At 40.6% G+C, this 15,646-nt stretch overlaps 1 protein-coding gene across 1 annotated transcript; it reads left to right on the top strand.

Moving 5' to 3' along the window:
• The first annotated feature begins 883 nt into the window (after positions 1–883).
• Mmp27 (matrix metallopeptidase 27) lies at positions 884–10,470 on the top strand. Its single transcript, XM_005377983.2, has 10 exons — positions 884–985; positions 1,800–2,038; positions 3,275–3,423; positions 3,513–3,644; positions 5,669–5,830; positions 6,022–6,142; positions 7,384–7,514; positions 8,487–8,646; positions 9,199–9,302; positions 10,235–10,470. Exons 1-10 carry the CDS (start codon positions 884–886, stop codon positions 10,468–10,470), a joined length of 1,536 nt encoding a protein of 511 aa, XP_005378040.1.
• The last annotated feature ends 5,176 nt before the right edge of the window (positions 10,471–15,646 follow it).

The raw sequence follows: 15,646 nt of genomic DNA, 5'->3' as shown, positions 1-15,646 counted from the left end.
CGCCGTGAAAGGAACCCAAGGGCTCTCCCTAGCCATATCTTCACTTCTGAAGTTACTTGAGGCCTTCAAAGTCCTTCATAACCTATGCCTCTGAGTTCTTCATCTCCCCAGTCAGCTGTCTACTCCACAGCATGCTTCACCCCATCTCCTGTGGTTTTCTACCTATCTGCTCTAGTCAGAGCAGACTTTCTACAGCTCCTCTCTGCTGTGTCACCTGCTTCCCTTCACCCGCTCCTCAGATGCTCCCTTCCTCTGCAAGGTTCAGTTTCTACCTGTTCTTCAAGACCCAATGCCAGCATGAAGCCTCTGGGTCCCAGCCATCTGCAGTCATCTCTCTCTCTTTTGGTTCTTCTCAGTCTTCGTAGTCTGCGGTGTGCCTTTGACCACGTACTGCCATTTTACTTTTTGTTAGAGTCTGGGGAAGTCTGAATCCTCCAACATGAGTGCATTTACAGTGCCAGGCAAATTCAGTAGTAGATGCTTGATAGACATTTGAAGTTCAAATAACAAGCCTAACCTGGTTTTTGATTCAACTGTCTTGGCATAACACCACAGTGATATTTTATGGTTTCCTTCAGAAGAAAACTATTTCACAAACTTTCAAAATTTGTATATAGAAAAACTACCTACTCTGCAAGGAGAAGAGTAACTTGGAGTCTCCCTTCCTATTGTTTGATTCAACAGTGAACAGCAGATTTACCAAACACCATGGGCCGCGATTATGAAATCAAGTTATTTGAGAAAAAAGTTGTGACACGCTTCATGGCAAGCGACCTTTTCTGTTATTAATTAAATGATGATACAAGCCAGTTCATGCCACGTCTCACTATTATTTTCTAAATCTGTGCAAACAGGGACAGGCTTGAACTGAAGAGAAAGAGGAATGAAGCAACTCCTGCCTCTGTTTCTGCTTTTTATGACATTTTCTTCTGCATTTCCTGCAGACCGAAAAAGGGAAAATGAGGAAACCATGCAACTGGCTCAGGTACTGTCCCAATAAATGTTATTAACAGTGCACAATAACAAGTGCATCTTATTGCTTTCTCAGGACCTAAAAAGGCAGCAAATTCATACAAGAAAATCCTGAGCTTTCTTGTGAGAAGCAATGCTTTTCATTTGTCTAGCTATAAGGAGATCAAAGGCCTGAGTTGGAGTTGAAAGGTGGGTGGGAGTATGGTAGCAGAACCTGCTACAACTCTGAACAAAGGTCACAAATCAAGAATCAGTGAAAGAAGACAAGCAGTGCTGCAAGGAGCAGAGATTTCTTCAGACACATTTCTAAACAGCCAGGAGGATCCATTCTATAATCTGAAGCCTCCAGTTATACACTGCTTGAGAAAGTCCCCCAAGCAATGTCAGTCCAGTTCATTTGCCACATTTGGTTATCAAATAAATGTGCAAAATGGATAATCACCTATTTATTCCAGAATTTCTTTTATGAAAATGCCAAAAGGTATTAACAGTAAAACTACATAAGACGTGTCATCATTTAACAGGTAGAAGAAGTTTCATTACTTCTTCACCTGAGAAGTTATTTCTCACCTGAGAAAGAGGGCCATGACTTTTACCACCACTCTGGAATGGCCATGTGGTTTGGTTAACTATAGTTACTCGTAAGTCAGCCAATTCCTTGAATTGAAAAAACAGGGTGTCTCTTTTCTTTCCTCTTTCTTCTTTCCCTCATTACTTATTTCTGTTTACCCCTCCCAACTGTTAGAAGGGATTTCAGACCATTTTGGTTTTTGCAGGATGGAGATTTGCTCTCCTATAGTCTGTGTTTCTTTTGTCTTTTGGGTCAGGCATATCTCAACCAGTTCTACTCTACTGAAATAGAAGCAAGTCATCTCTATCAGAACAAGAACAGGAGTTTCACGGACAGCAAAATCCGGGAAATGCAAGCATTTTTTGGATTGACAGTGACTGGGAAACTGGACTCTAACACTCTTGAGATAATGAAGACACCCAGGTGCGGGGTGCCTGATGTGGGGCAGTATGGCTACACGCTCCCTGGGTGGAGAAAACGCAAACTCACATACAGGTAATGCCTCTGTCAAACTATGTCAGCTACTCCCAAGAAAGATGATTATAATCTCCAAGAAACAATAATAATCATTTATTTTTCTGACACTTCCCACGTGCATGTCACTGTATAGATGGCATATGTTCCATCCTTCCAAAACACCGGTGATGCAGGCATGACTGTCCTGTCATCTAAAACCTAAAGAAACTAATACACAGAGTTATTCAGCATGGCCAAGGTGATGCAGGACACTGGATCCACAGATACACTCGAATCGCCAGCCTTACCACCTTCGTGTGAGATCAGGACCAGAAGCCCTGTCTCTGACTGCAGATGCTCAGAAGCATGGATGAAGGCTGTGCAGAGAACGTGGGAAGACGCAGATGTGTGTGTGTGTGTGTGTGTCTTGCAGTCACGGATGGGTCCCAGTGTCAGCTATGGGGTTTGTTTTTAGGCATCTCAAGGGAAAGGGCCAGAAAAGGGCTCATTGCTGGAAAGAAGCTGATATGTAGCTCCCACCTGAGAAAGAGGCAGTGACTTTGACCACCCCTCTGGAATAGTTTTTCCTTCATTTTACTGAACCTCAGGACTTGAGATAAAAATGAGTTTAGAAAGATAGGAGATGTAAACAAGAAAAATCTTCTCAGAGTAATTATCTGTGGCTCTTGAGTAAAAACCCTTATTATATGGTACATGAATAAGATGGAATTTCACAAGCCATTCAAAAAAATAAATCTTAATTCTTTAAAAAATTATATTTATGCTGGGCATGATGGTGCATGCCTGTGATCCCAGCACTTGGGAGGCTGAGGCAGGAGGATCATTGTGAGTTCAAAACCAGCCTGGGCTATAAAGTGAGCTCAAGGCCAGCCTGAACTGTTTAGCAAGACCTGTCTCAAAAATACAAAAAAAAAATTATATTTATGATACAATCATTACACAAGCAAACACATACATGAATTTAATTCTGTCTCACTTATGATATGATTTTAGGAAAGTCATTTATGCTCCGAGAACCCTTTGTTAAAATGTTATACTACTTGACCCACAGGGAAGAAATAATTGACTATGTAGCATATGTAAAAGTACGTCCTTTGAATAAAGTGGTATGCAAATGTTAAATAACAAGCCAATACCAAAAGTTTCTATAGTAATTGCTCCCATGGCTGGTAAATCAGAAATGAAATGTGTAGTATGAGTGTACCTAAGTACTTGCATAACTAACAATTCTCTATATTTTTGTTAATTTTTAAGAATAATGAATTATACTCCAGATATGCCGCAAGCTGAAGTGGATGAGGCTATCCAAAAGGCGTTAGACGTGTGGAGTGAGGTCACACCGCTAATGTTCACCAAGATCTACAAAGGGGTTGCAGATATCATGATTGCCTTTAGGACTCGAGGTAAGCTTTTCAACAGAAAGTAAAATGTGTTATTTTCATCTCAGGGAATTGGAGAAGCTGATCTTTCTCCCCTATGAATTGTATCTCAGTCCATGGTTGGTGTCCTCGTCATTTTGATGGTCCCTTGGGAGTCCTTGGCCATGCCTTTCCTCCTGGTCCGGGTCTGGGTGGTGACATGCACTTTGATGAGGATGAGAACTGGACAACCAAGAATGCAACAGGTGAGTATGATTTTCCTGATGGACAGACTATATTATTGCAAAGAATCTCTGAAAAGAATAGCTGTTCATCTAGTTGCCTTTTACCAGTAAACTTCCCAATTTCTCCTCAATTTTCCATATTCTGAGATGACTCTTGTGGCAGTACTCTATTTAGTGTTCATGTAGCTCAAAACCTTATTTGCAAAATGCCTTCATAAAGTTGCTATTCCTGGTCTGATCAGGATACATCCATTTATATGTCCACAATACCTGAGTGTCCACTATGTGCCTAAAACTACACAAGGACCACAAAGGTGAACTCAAAAGTTCCAGCCCTTCAGATCGTGTGTAAATGTATAAGGCCTGGACACACATGCCCACCATACAAACACAGAATTTGTTATGAGGCAGAAGTTAACTATTGCTTGAAGATTAAATGATAGCTTTAGAGAGGTGATAATGTTGAGCTTCTGATTAAAGAACAGTGTGTGGGTTCATGGAATTAAATGATTCACAGAGAATTGTTCATTAAGTTAAATGATTTAAATAGATTCATAGAGAATCTATTTAAAATCATAAACATTCTCTTCTAACACTTGCCCATAGGTGAAGGAATTAATGTCCTAAACCTTATATTTGACCTATTCTGTTAAATCAAGTAAACTGATTTTATTTCTCAAAATAGAAATATTTTCACTGACCCTAGAGGTCTTTTATTACTTTTTAAACAAAAACAAAACGTTTACTATAGTAACAGCATATGCATGAAACAAAGCAATAGGCTCAGGTTATTCTCCAGGTCTCCCCATGCCTTTGGCCTGTCACTGATGAAATCATCTTGGGTCCAGCGTCTGGCTTCGAGGGCACCTTGATGTACTTGATGTACAATTTGATTGCAGCAACCAAGCATATACTTCGGTTCAGTTTTGACAAGTGACTCCAGGTAGTCTGGGTCAGTTCTACACTGTCAGCAAAATGGTCTATGGCCACTCACCAGTCAGTTCCTCCTCTTGGAGCAACTGTTCTTCCACTTGCTAGTGAGAGATAGGAGGTCAGTACTGACTAAGCTTCTGGACACAGCCCAAAACTGGGATTGGTTGCTGCCATTACTGTATCAGTTAGTACCGCAATAGACAAAAGGATGTCGGAGGAATATTGTCATCCAAACAACAAAAATACCCTCACATTTGCCAAAATCAGAATTACTCCCCTTGCTTTGACTGTCTTTACAGTCATATCTAGAGGCAGAAATCAGCCAGAGATTTCACTCTCTTTCTATCCTTTAAAATATAACGCTTAGTAGTAAAAACTCTTACCCATAGGGCTCCACTCTTTGTCAAGTGGGATGAAGTGAATTACCGAAAAGTCCCAAGAGGTCAGGGCTCAACGTTAGCAAAGCTTACTTGAGGAAGGTGGGAGACGATATTGCCCTCAGCCAAGTTCTGGGTAGACTACCAAATGACCATTCCAAAAGGTTTGTCTTCTGACCACTTTGTTATATTCCCTCAAGATAGCAGGGAAAAAAGAAAGAATATTTGGGGCAGGATGGATGAAAGCATAAAGACAGAGGTTAGAAAGAACACGAAAGGCACAAATGAGAAATACAAATGATTCCACAAGGCTAGCTCGTGGAATGGGAAAATAAAATGTGAGGCTGGGAAAAAGACAAGGACTAGATCATGGAGCGCCATGTGATGGTATTTGGACTTCGTTCCACAGCTAATGGGGAATCTCTAAGAATATAAGTAGGAGTAACATGGTCATGGTCATTACTAATAGAGTAAAGCAGCAGCTCAAATCTGATGACTTCATTTTAAAGTAGTACTATCCATTTCTGAGCAACCAATTTCAAGCAGATTGCCTACTCTGGGTTAAATTTCTCCGAAACATGACTAGTATTAGTATCTATGTCAATATTGAAATATGTCCCAGATAAGTACTGTGGCATATAAGAATCAATTGTTACACAGCAAAACTTCATTCTCCTTCCTACTTCCTGGCCTCACATCCACTCATACCCTCATGTTTTCTCTTGTTTTATTAAGGATTTAACTTGTTTCTTGTGGCTGCTCATGAATTTGGTCATTCGCTGGGACTCTCTCACTCCAATGATGAAAGAGCATTGATGTTCCCAAATTACGTCACCCTGGATCCAAGCAAGTACCCGCTTTCTCAGGATGATATCAGTGGAATCCAATCCATCTATGGTGAGCAATATAAATCTGAATGTGTGTGAACTAAATAGGAAGCTTTTCAGAAAGGAACTTGAGAAAGTTACTCTTGAAATATTATGAAGCAAAAATTCACTTAAGTAAGATCCTTCTGTGGGAAAATTTCCTCATGTCTTCTTAATATTTTCTTACCTTTCTTCTCATTGTTATTTCTCTTTGCACCAAAGGAGGTCTGCCTACAGCACCTGTCAAAACCAAAAGAACCAATGTACCCCGTGCCTGTGACCCTGACTTGACTTTTGATGCTATCACCACTCTCCGCAGAGAAGTAATGTTCTTTAAAGGCAGGTAAACCCATTCCCTTACACACTTCAACTTCCCAAGGAGACTTTTCTTTTCAAGGGATGTGAGGATGAAGAGGGGGTCACAGAGACTGTGAAAATGTATGTCCACGTATTGGATAATTGCACATTCTATTTGAGTGTCTTATCGTATGTACATATCTTCTACTTGTTTATTAGACTAATTTTAAATGGTCTAAAGCAATTTTTAAATTCCATAATATAAGAAGGTAAAGGACAGTATACCTCACGTGACTACTTGAGCAATATAATACACCAATCCTGGCGCTGTGCTGGAACTAATTTATCCCTGATTTCAGGAGCCTATTGTTATATGTTCAGGAATTTTGCACATCATACAGGTAGATAAAACTGGCCATGGTGGGAGTATGCACACACTACCCGTGCAAATGTTCACTTTTAATACTTTTTCCCACAGGAGAGCCAGGTGTTAAACATGTATCTGTACACTGCACCCTGATCATTTCTTAATGTTGTATCAATGACGTATAGTTCTATGGAAATCTCTTCTCTCACCATACATGATGTATTGAAATTAACTGCAGCATTGTGTGTTAGTTGTGTACACCAGGACCATATTTTCTGAGCAAACTATCAGGAGATCAGCCACCTTACAAGCATATAGAGACTAAGGAAAAAATATCTGAAATGGGACTACATTCAGCCATGATTACCCAGACAAGTTACTACAATCATGCTCTGACTAGCAGAGGCCAAGAGGCCACCTGTTACAGATATCAGACAAGAGTTACCTGTATGGAGAAGGAATTGGAAAATAGAGACTTCTCAAGTATAATTCATAGATTTGGAATTTTTCAGCCAGAGGGAATATCTGAGCAAATACTGTAGCGTGCCAGTAGTAAAATGTCCTCCTTCCAGCAAACATTAGCATCAGAAAGTTCCTTTGAGGATACTTGGTGTTGGCTCAGAATGATGGGCGTTGCTATAAAAATGAGAGGACTGAGCGCTCCGAACTTTTTATATGACTTCTGTGGATAGCTAGCCCCTTTCCCAAATGATACACACAAAGACATGTCCTGACCTTGGTTGTTCAAAGAGTAGAACTAAACTCACAATCACCTAAATGTGCTTGGGGAAATGCTATTAATTCTCTAATTATGTGAGGAAAATGCCAGTCCATTAGATAGAAGACAAATCTAAGATTGCAATGCTATCATCGATGTAGTTATGTAGGCTACATGTGTACAGTTTTTTTTTTTAACACAGGCACTTATGGAGGATCTATTATGATATTGCTGATGTGGAGTTTGAATTAATTGCTTCATTCTGGCCATCTCTGCCAGCTGATCTTCAAGCTGCCTATGAGAACCCCAAAGATGCAATTCTGGTTTTTAAAGGTAAACTTTCCCATTGTTGCTTTCTCATTTTTCTGGATGCCTGCGCTGTACAGTGGATATTTTGGTGTAAAGAATATAATCTTCATGCATGAGCCAAATGAACAAGGCTATTGCCCTGAACTTAGGTTCCTGTCAAAGAGCAGCTATCCAGGAAATTCTCTGTGGTTACCAAGACAACCAAACACCATCCCAATTTCACAAGGACTAAAAGAAACTTGTGTGAGAAAAATGTTAAAAGCCCCTTTTACTCTGCCAGGTAAAGGTAACCTAGCTCCTTTTATTGTTCCCTTTTTATGGGGCTGTTAGATTTGGCAAATAAAAATATAGGATGCCACGAATTTCAGAAAAACAGCAAATAAATTTTAGTGTATGTATGCCACCTTGCAATATCTTAGATACACCAAAAATCTAATTGTTGTCATTGGAAAATCAAATGTAACTAGGATTTTATATTGAACCTAGAAACCTCACTTCTTATATGAATTTCACCAGATTATGAGCTTTTGATTATATTTGAGGGTTGGAATTTAAGAGAACATGCCCAGGGGCTGGGGACTTCGCTCAGCGGCAAAGCGCCTGCCTGGCAAGCGCAAGTTTGTGAGTTTGATTCCTGGTACCAGAAGAAAAACAAAACAAAACAAAACAAAACAAAAAAAAAAAAAAAAAAAAAAACAAAGAGAACATGTCCAAACGTACTTGCTTGTTTTGACAGTATGCCAATTAAAACAATGAATAGAGAAAGAAATTGATGAGAATGGCACACCATTGACTATGGTTATATATTATTTGCATAATGTTAATGACATAAGCAGCCAAAGAAAGTGTCAGAAAACATGGAGGCGCAGGATTACTAAATCTCTAAGCACTGGAAACTAAGATGATCTGGGCATCTAATTATTCTCAAACTTCTTAAGACATCACTTCTGCCCTCTAAGAGACAGATCAAAAGGTAATCATTTTCTCTCTTCCCAGATGAAAATTTCTGGATGATCAGAGGGTATGCTGTCCTATCAGATTATCCCAAACCCATCCATACTCTTGGCTTTGCAAGACATGTGAAGAAAATTGATGCAGCGGTTTGTGACCGAGACACAAGGAAAACCTACTTTTTTGTGGGCATTTGGTGCTGGAGGTAAGTTTTCAGAAAACTGACCACTTTATTTTATGAAGAAAAATAGCCACAATAGCATCACTTTGACAGATAAAAATAAAACAAGTCTATAGTCTTCTTCAAGTGAATTATGTTGAAGGCAATTTCTGTTGGATGACATTTGCCAAACTAAAAGATGCTTCGATAAGCCCAAAATTCTTTCTAAAACATAAAAAATAAAGATAAAATATTAAAAGTGGAGATGCCAACCAAATTACAAATGATACAAATATATGCAGTCGAAATCTTGCAAAGGTACAAGCTGGAACTTTGGTTTAACAATTCCTCAGAATAGTACCAGTGTGACACATGATGCAGTCTTTTTTTTTACCTGATCATGTTTTGCTTCCAAAATATAACAAATGATTCAACCAAATATACTTTTCAAAGTATTTTTGTACCGTTGATCCCATTAGTTTATTTCTAGCAGGCCTGCTCATCCCCCATACCTCTGCTTGACTCCAAGTTGGGCAAGAAGAAATAAATGCCCCCAAATGAAGATCCAATAGAAACCTTTGAAATGCATATATGCAGGTATGACGAGACGACCCAAACTATGGACAGAGGGTACCCACAGAGAGTGATCACTCAATTTCCAGGAATCAGTCTCCGTGTTGATGCTGTTTTCTGGCATAAAGGTGAGCGGCATTGCCTAAACTGGTAGGGTACTTGGAAGACTGTATTGACTGTGAAAGAAGCCAGCACGAAAGCCAAAGTGTTTTAATGTTAGTGTAAATATACTACTCTTAAATATGAACGTGAAATGATAAACATTAACCCTACAGACGTTATCACAAGCTGAATCAGTAATTGTTGAACTAGACTCTCATGATACTCTTTCAAGTCTATGTAAAAAGTGCCAAAATTACTTTTATTCATCATTGATCCAAAATATCCCCTCAAGGGCAAAACATGACAAAGCATATGAGCTCAATGGTCCTTGACATTTAATGTCCATCTTTTAACGTAAAGAGTGCGGGGGTTCACACGTGAAACAACACATTTCCAGGATCCAAGGCAGGAGGATTATGGCTGAGACCCAGGAATCTGTAATTTTAAAGAGGCCCAGGGAGTTTAACATACTTAGTCTACCTACTCTACTTTCAAAAGCAGTGCCCTAGCTAACGGAGTAATTGGGAGTCTAAAAATGTTTTTGAGTGACACAATTTATTATTTTAATGACACCTAGCACAGAACCTGAAATTCTAAGACAGATAAAAGTACAGCACCTCTAATGAAAGAAGGACATGGGGTTCCAGGCCAGAACTATAGGGGCCTTCTTCTGCCTCTCACTGAGATGCCTGGCAAAACCTAGTTTGAGGACTTCTGGCACAGAGCACAGTCTGGCTATAAACTTGTACGTCCCCTGAAACTTGTGTTCATACCTTGGCTTCCCCCTAGGAAGATGGTAGGATTTCCCCAGCTGCAGTAGAAAAGTAAAGTATATCTACATAATTCTACCAGCCTCTTTATTCTCCGTAATGTCGTTTTATTCTACACTGATAAAACTTAAAATATGGCACCATTTTATAGTTATGCAAGATAACTGATTGCGGTTCTCTGTCTGTAGGTTTCTTCTATTTCTTTCGTGGGTCAAAGCAATTTGAGTATGACCTTAAGGCAAAGAACATTACCCGAGTACTGAGAACCAACACTTGGTTCAAGTGTAAAGAACCACTAAACTTATCATCTGGTATTGAAGAAAAGGTACCTTCAGGAGGAGTGGAGATATTATATCATAAAAGTTTAATCTTGTTTACTTGTAGTATTTTTCATCTGCTGAAAAGACTTTATAGTTATCAATAAATTCATAAAATAAACCTCAAGAAATCTGCCTCAAAAGATAAAAGAGCCATTCTTCAATATCAAGTCACCGGTCCAAGTTTTAAATACCTACTGGTTAAAGACTCAACAACCATTTGAACTACTTGATTTTTTTTTTCAACAGGAATTCATTAATTTTAGCTATACTTTAATTAAGCCTATTTCATCAGACTTGGAAAAGTAAGACATGTCTTATAATTAAATACTAAACACATTTATTAAACCAGTCTTTAGCACTCAATTTTGTCTGGTCCTTTGGAGTTTGAGAGATCCAATAAGCTGCATAGGGCATCCCTATGCATGATCTGAACTCACATCATCTGTTATTGCAGCTCCCAGGGAAACCTGGATAGATGAAGGATGTGTTACACTAGAGGTAATTCCCCAGGAATTAAGGAACTAGCAAGAGTGGAGAGAAATGTTCCCCTTAGCCTCCCGACACTGACCTCTGCATTTATCCACTCCTTACACAATATGAAATTAAGTTTTGGGCACATTGATATCATAGACCAGAAACATAAGTATCTCCTCCTTGTGTCTGGGATATAGTGTCATCATGTAAGCTTATGAGTAGAAGTTCCTGTTCTTTATTCCACCATGTACTTGTAAATTCTAGCAGCTAGGTTTTATCTTTAGACCCTCAAAGCTAAATGTTTATTCCTACATTTTCTCACTGAGAAGATGGGAGATTTTCAGTTGAACCTGATTCCGATAGGTGATAGATTATACATTCACTGACAGAAAGTAAGTATAGAAAGTCTCACTAACAACAAATTTAATAGACACTTGCTATGTCCCATGTGGTTTTCTTAAGGCCTGTGGCCTGGTGTGGAAAAAAAGAAACAACTTTAAAGCAAGCGTGAACTCTGAGGACCACAGTTACTCACGTTAGAGATCTGAGGTGCCGAGGTGGAGCAGAAACGGACTCACAGAGAGATCATATATTCGAATTTTTTCTTACCTGAGAACAAAGATAGAAAACTGCCATAACCTTTCACTGTTTTTCATAAGTAAACACTCCACTCACCTAAATAAATCATTTATCCCAAAGAACAGCATGAATTTTTTTTGATCTTGAAGTTTTTTAAACACATGAGTTATGTTTAGGTTGAAATTGAGTCTCTTGTTTGTCTTCAGGTGTACAGAATCTTGAAAAAAAAAAAGATTAGTAACTAAAAAATGTCTTTAATATACTTAAATTGGTCAGAAACTCTTAATTTAATTTTGTATTCATTTATTACAAAGCCATCAGGAACCACAGTCTGGTTCTTAATGACTCAAATCACTTAGAATTTAATATCTAGGAGAGATCAACAAAATATAAACAAGAGAATAAGCAATAAATTCCATAAAGTGGACAGTTTCCAGAACAGAGAAATTTTTAATTTAACCACTTTTTATCATTTCTTACAGTGTTTATTGCTTAATTAATCAAAAGCCAAATTTCACTTTAATCTTGACATTTAATAAATTACTTTAATAACCCAGAGTATGCAATTTTATTAGTAATAAACAATCCAAGCATTTTTTATTTTCAAGGTTGTTTTATTTTTCTTTTTTTAAAAAAAATTCGGACAAATTGAGTTTGGCATTTCAGAGTTCCTGAACTATTTTTTAAAATTTAAAAACAAAGTGAATCAAGGAGAAACGTCAGTCAGACAAATTCACGAAGGTAAATGGAAATTTTATAAGCTTCTCCAAATGAATAGGAGTTATAATGTGATGTAAATAAATCTACTGGAATAGACTTCAACTAAGAAGGCACCTTGTTATTTCCCACGTAACAACTACCTTGGGGTTTGTTCCACAGATGTTTATCACATGCTCGCTGTAAGTCAGACACTCTGAGAAATATTCATTCAGCAGATGTTTACCGAATGCCTTCCTGTGTCAGGCACTGTTTCAAGACGTGGGGTACACCCATGAAAAAAACAGCAAGCTCCTGCCTTCGTGGGTCATAGTCTAGCCAAGGTAGAGAAACCAAACATCAATGAAAAACTGCAAAAATGTCAAGCATGATAAATTCTTCGACGGAAAACAGAGGCTTTTTTTACCAGGACTTCACTGGGAACCAGGTGGTGGGTGCTGCCCCCTGCAGGCAGAGCGCAGCCTCAGCATCAGCTGCCTCTGAGTTCTTCCAGGAAGAGATGCTAAGGGAAGAGAAGATGGAGAGGAAGGGAGAACCCAGCTGCACCTCCCTTTCCTCGCCTTGGCAGCATCTCCATTAGGGCCGGGTCTCCACTCTTGCAGTTTCCACCACTGGCAGTATGGCTCCTGCTTGGGCGAAGGAATGCAGGTACCACTGTCCCTCCCTCCTGGGGAGGAAGGGACCAGGGCTTTCCCAGGGGCTCTAACTTCTGGTATGGCTTCAGGGTCCTTGGTTTGGCTTTTCCGTCTCTCCTACCACAAATGTAACTGATTTCCGGGGTTAAATGCCCTTGGATCAAAGGCTGTTGCTCTGTCTGGTTGATGCTTTACTGATGCTTTGTTTCTCTTTGTTTCCCTGGGTGGTACCTGACTGGAGGTTTGGGTAAGGGAATAGAGCAAGTGGCAAATGTGGGGTGTTCCAGAGTGAACTACAGACATGGAGACTACCTACCTGTGGAGACTTGACACTTAGATCTGAAGGAAATTTCATGGAGGGGAAAGAGTGCTCCAGGGCCATGACATAAGTGCAAAGGCCCTGAGGTGGGGATGCGCTATGCTCAGCTCAAGAACTGAGAAGATGCTCCTGGCTGGGCAGAAATTGGGGCAGGAATGAAGGGAAGGATTAAAGAAGTATCAGGAAGACGGACCGTGCAAGATCTGACAGGCCACTGTGCAGACTTTGGAGTCTACAGAGGTCTAATCAGAAACATTTTTAAATGCTCTGGATGTTCTGAGGGCAATGAATCACAGGAGTGAAAAAGTGACGCTAGGAGATCTGTTAGGAGGCTGCTGCAAACACCCACACAGGAGGTGATGGTGCTAGCATTTAGAAATAGTCAGGCTACTTTTGAAGATGGAGACAACAGGATTTACTAGTCGGTAGGGGATGTGGTGCGGAAGAGAGAGGTCATCGGTAACACAAGTCTCTTTTTTCTGAACAAGTGAGAGAATAGACTGTCCATTCACGGAGGCGGCCAACCTGAGAGAGGAACAGCTTTGAGGAGGAAATCAAGATGTCCACCAGGAAGTTGGACGTTTAAGGTTTTCCTGCAGAGAAGAGTCTGGGTGTGGCGGTCTATATCTGAGAGTGGTTGTTCTGTAGGGACAAGGGGCTGGGATAGGCCACTGGATGGTGACCGAGACACAAATAAGAAGAAATCTCCCAACTTTAATCAACAAGTTAACTGTTGTAGGACATCTTTAACTGTCCACAGCAATTCCTTTATGCGCCTGTGCACATCCTTTCTATGGAGTGGGCGTTGCCCATGCTGCGTGCTGCTGAGGTTGCTACCTCCCCTTGCATGAGGTTGCTACCTTCCCAGCATTCGTAGTCCTTCTGGTGGGTCCTCCAAACTGGAACATAGGCACCCTTGGTGGGAGGAGAGACAGCGAGGTGGAAAAGCACTAGTCGTGACTTCCCAGGCTGAAACACAGTAGAACACTCAACAGTACGTGAACTCATCCACACCAACAAGATAGGCATGGTTTTACCTAGTGAGTGCATTGTTTAAATCATACCTTTCCCTTAATGTAGGAATGTTAGCAAAATGAGAAAACTTTGACCCAGCCATCCTGAGGAGAATCCTGCTGTCTACAAGGTAGAACTCCTCCTCGCCACCTGGTAAACGGTCTTCAAACTGACTTTCCAGTCTGGACCACTGAGACTCTGTTTTAATAAGCATTTTAAGTATTACTGACATTTTTCTTTTTTCTCTAAGGATAGAATTTATTTTAGGAAACAAAAAAAAAAAACCTTCAAAAATTTCACATTACAGGAAATAATTTCTTTAAAAAACATCTTTCCAGCAGGGGCTTGCAGTGCAATTAGGAAAACACACTGCTTACCTGACTCAGCTCCTGGCGGCCCGAGGGCCACGCTGCCGGAAGGGAGTGCCTGCTCTCTGACTGGCACTCAAAGAGCTAATGAGCTCCTGTGTGTGAGTGCCCCGTCTTGACTCTCCAAAGCCAGTTCCGAGATGGGAAGGTAGGTGCAGCAAAGCTGGCTGGGGGAGCAAGCGCGACCTGTTCATTACAGAATCCCAGGACACATGCGCAGAACGGTCCCCAGAGCGCCGTGCAGACTTCTCAGGAGAAGCTGCCAGGTGTGGAAGGAATGGAAAAGAGACCAGGTGCATGAGGAGCTCGCTGAGGTGCCAGCCCGCACCAGCCCGCACCAGCCCGCCCTATATTCCCTAGGGTGTACTTGCATTGCCCTATTTTTTTATTTTTACTCGGCCCAAGCCCGCTCTGCAGAGCCAGTCTCTCCCTTAGCCTACCTCTTTAATTATTCCTATCTCGAATAAGTGTGAGAGTTTGCCACCATTTTGCTTGCTTCGTTCAATTTTTTGCCTGAGGTGGAAGGAACCTAGAAACCACCTCCAGAAGGAGACACCAGCGCTCCAAAGCCTGGTGACAGTTCTAAGATACTTCACAAATAATCATAGTAATAGTGGCCATTTACTGGGCACTTACAACATGCCATCACTGCTTTACGTCACCTCATTTATCCTCCTGACAATCTTACAAGGGCAAGTAGTTGCCATTTAACACATGGAGAAGTGGGAGTGTTGTCTCACCAAGGTCATCTCGTGAATGTTAGAATTGACATGCTGTCTCGTACAGTTAGATCTTCTGTCTTCTGGTGGAATAAGAGTGCTCTAACCTCCTATCCCATCCTCCTCACCATTACCACTCAGAGCAAAACAAAGACTCCTTCCGCCTGTTTACTTCTTTGTCTGTGAGAACCCGATTCTCCTGCCTACCCTCGGACTTGCAGTTGCACCCAAAGGCCTCCATTGCGATGTGTTTCCTGGTACTTCTGCAATGTATTTCACTGAATTTCTGATTTCGTGAGGTCTGTGGTTTATTTTCTCAACATGTATAAAGGAAGAACAGAGAACACAGGACGTTCCCCGTTAAGCAACCCCACCACACAGCAAATGGCAACTGGTGGTAAGGCAGGTGAAGAGGGCCCTCGGCACCTGCCTCGGTTCCTGAGGACATTTCTGCA

Source organism: Chinchilla lanigera, unplaced genomic scaffold (genome assembly GCF_000276665.1).
Source record: "Chinchilla lanigera isolate Chin_1 unplaced genomic scaffold, ChiLan1.0 scaffold00011, whole genome shotgun sequence".
Taxonomy (NCBI): Eukaryota; Metazoa; Chordata; class Mammalia; order Rodentia; family Chinchillidae; genus Chinchilla; species Chinchilla lanigera.
The sequence above is the reverse complement of the archived record's forward strand: the minus strand, read 5'-3'. Positions and strand labels throughout refer to the sequence as shown.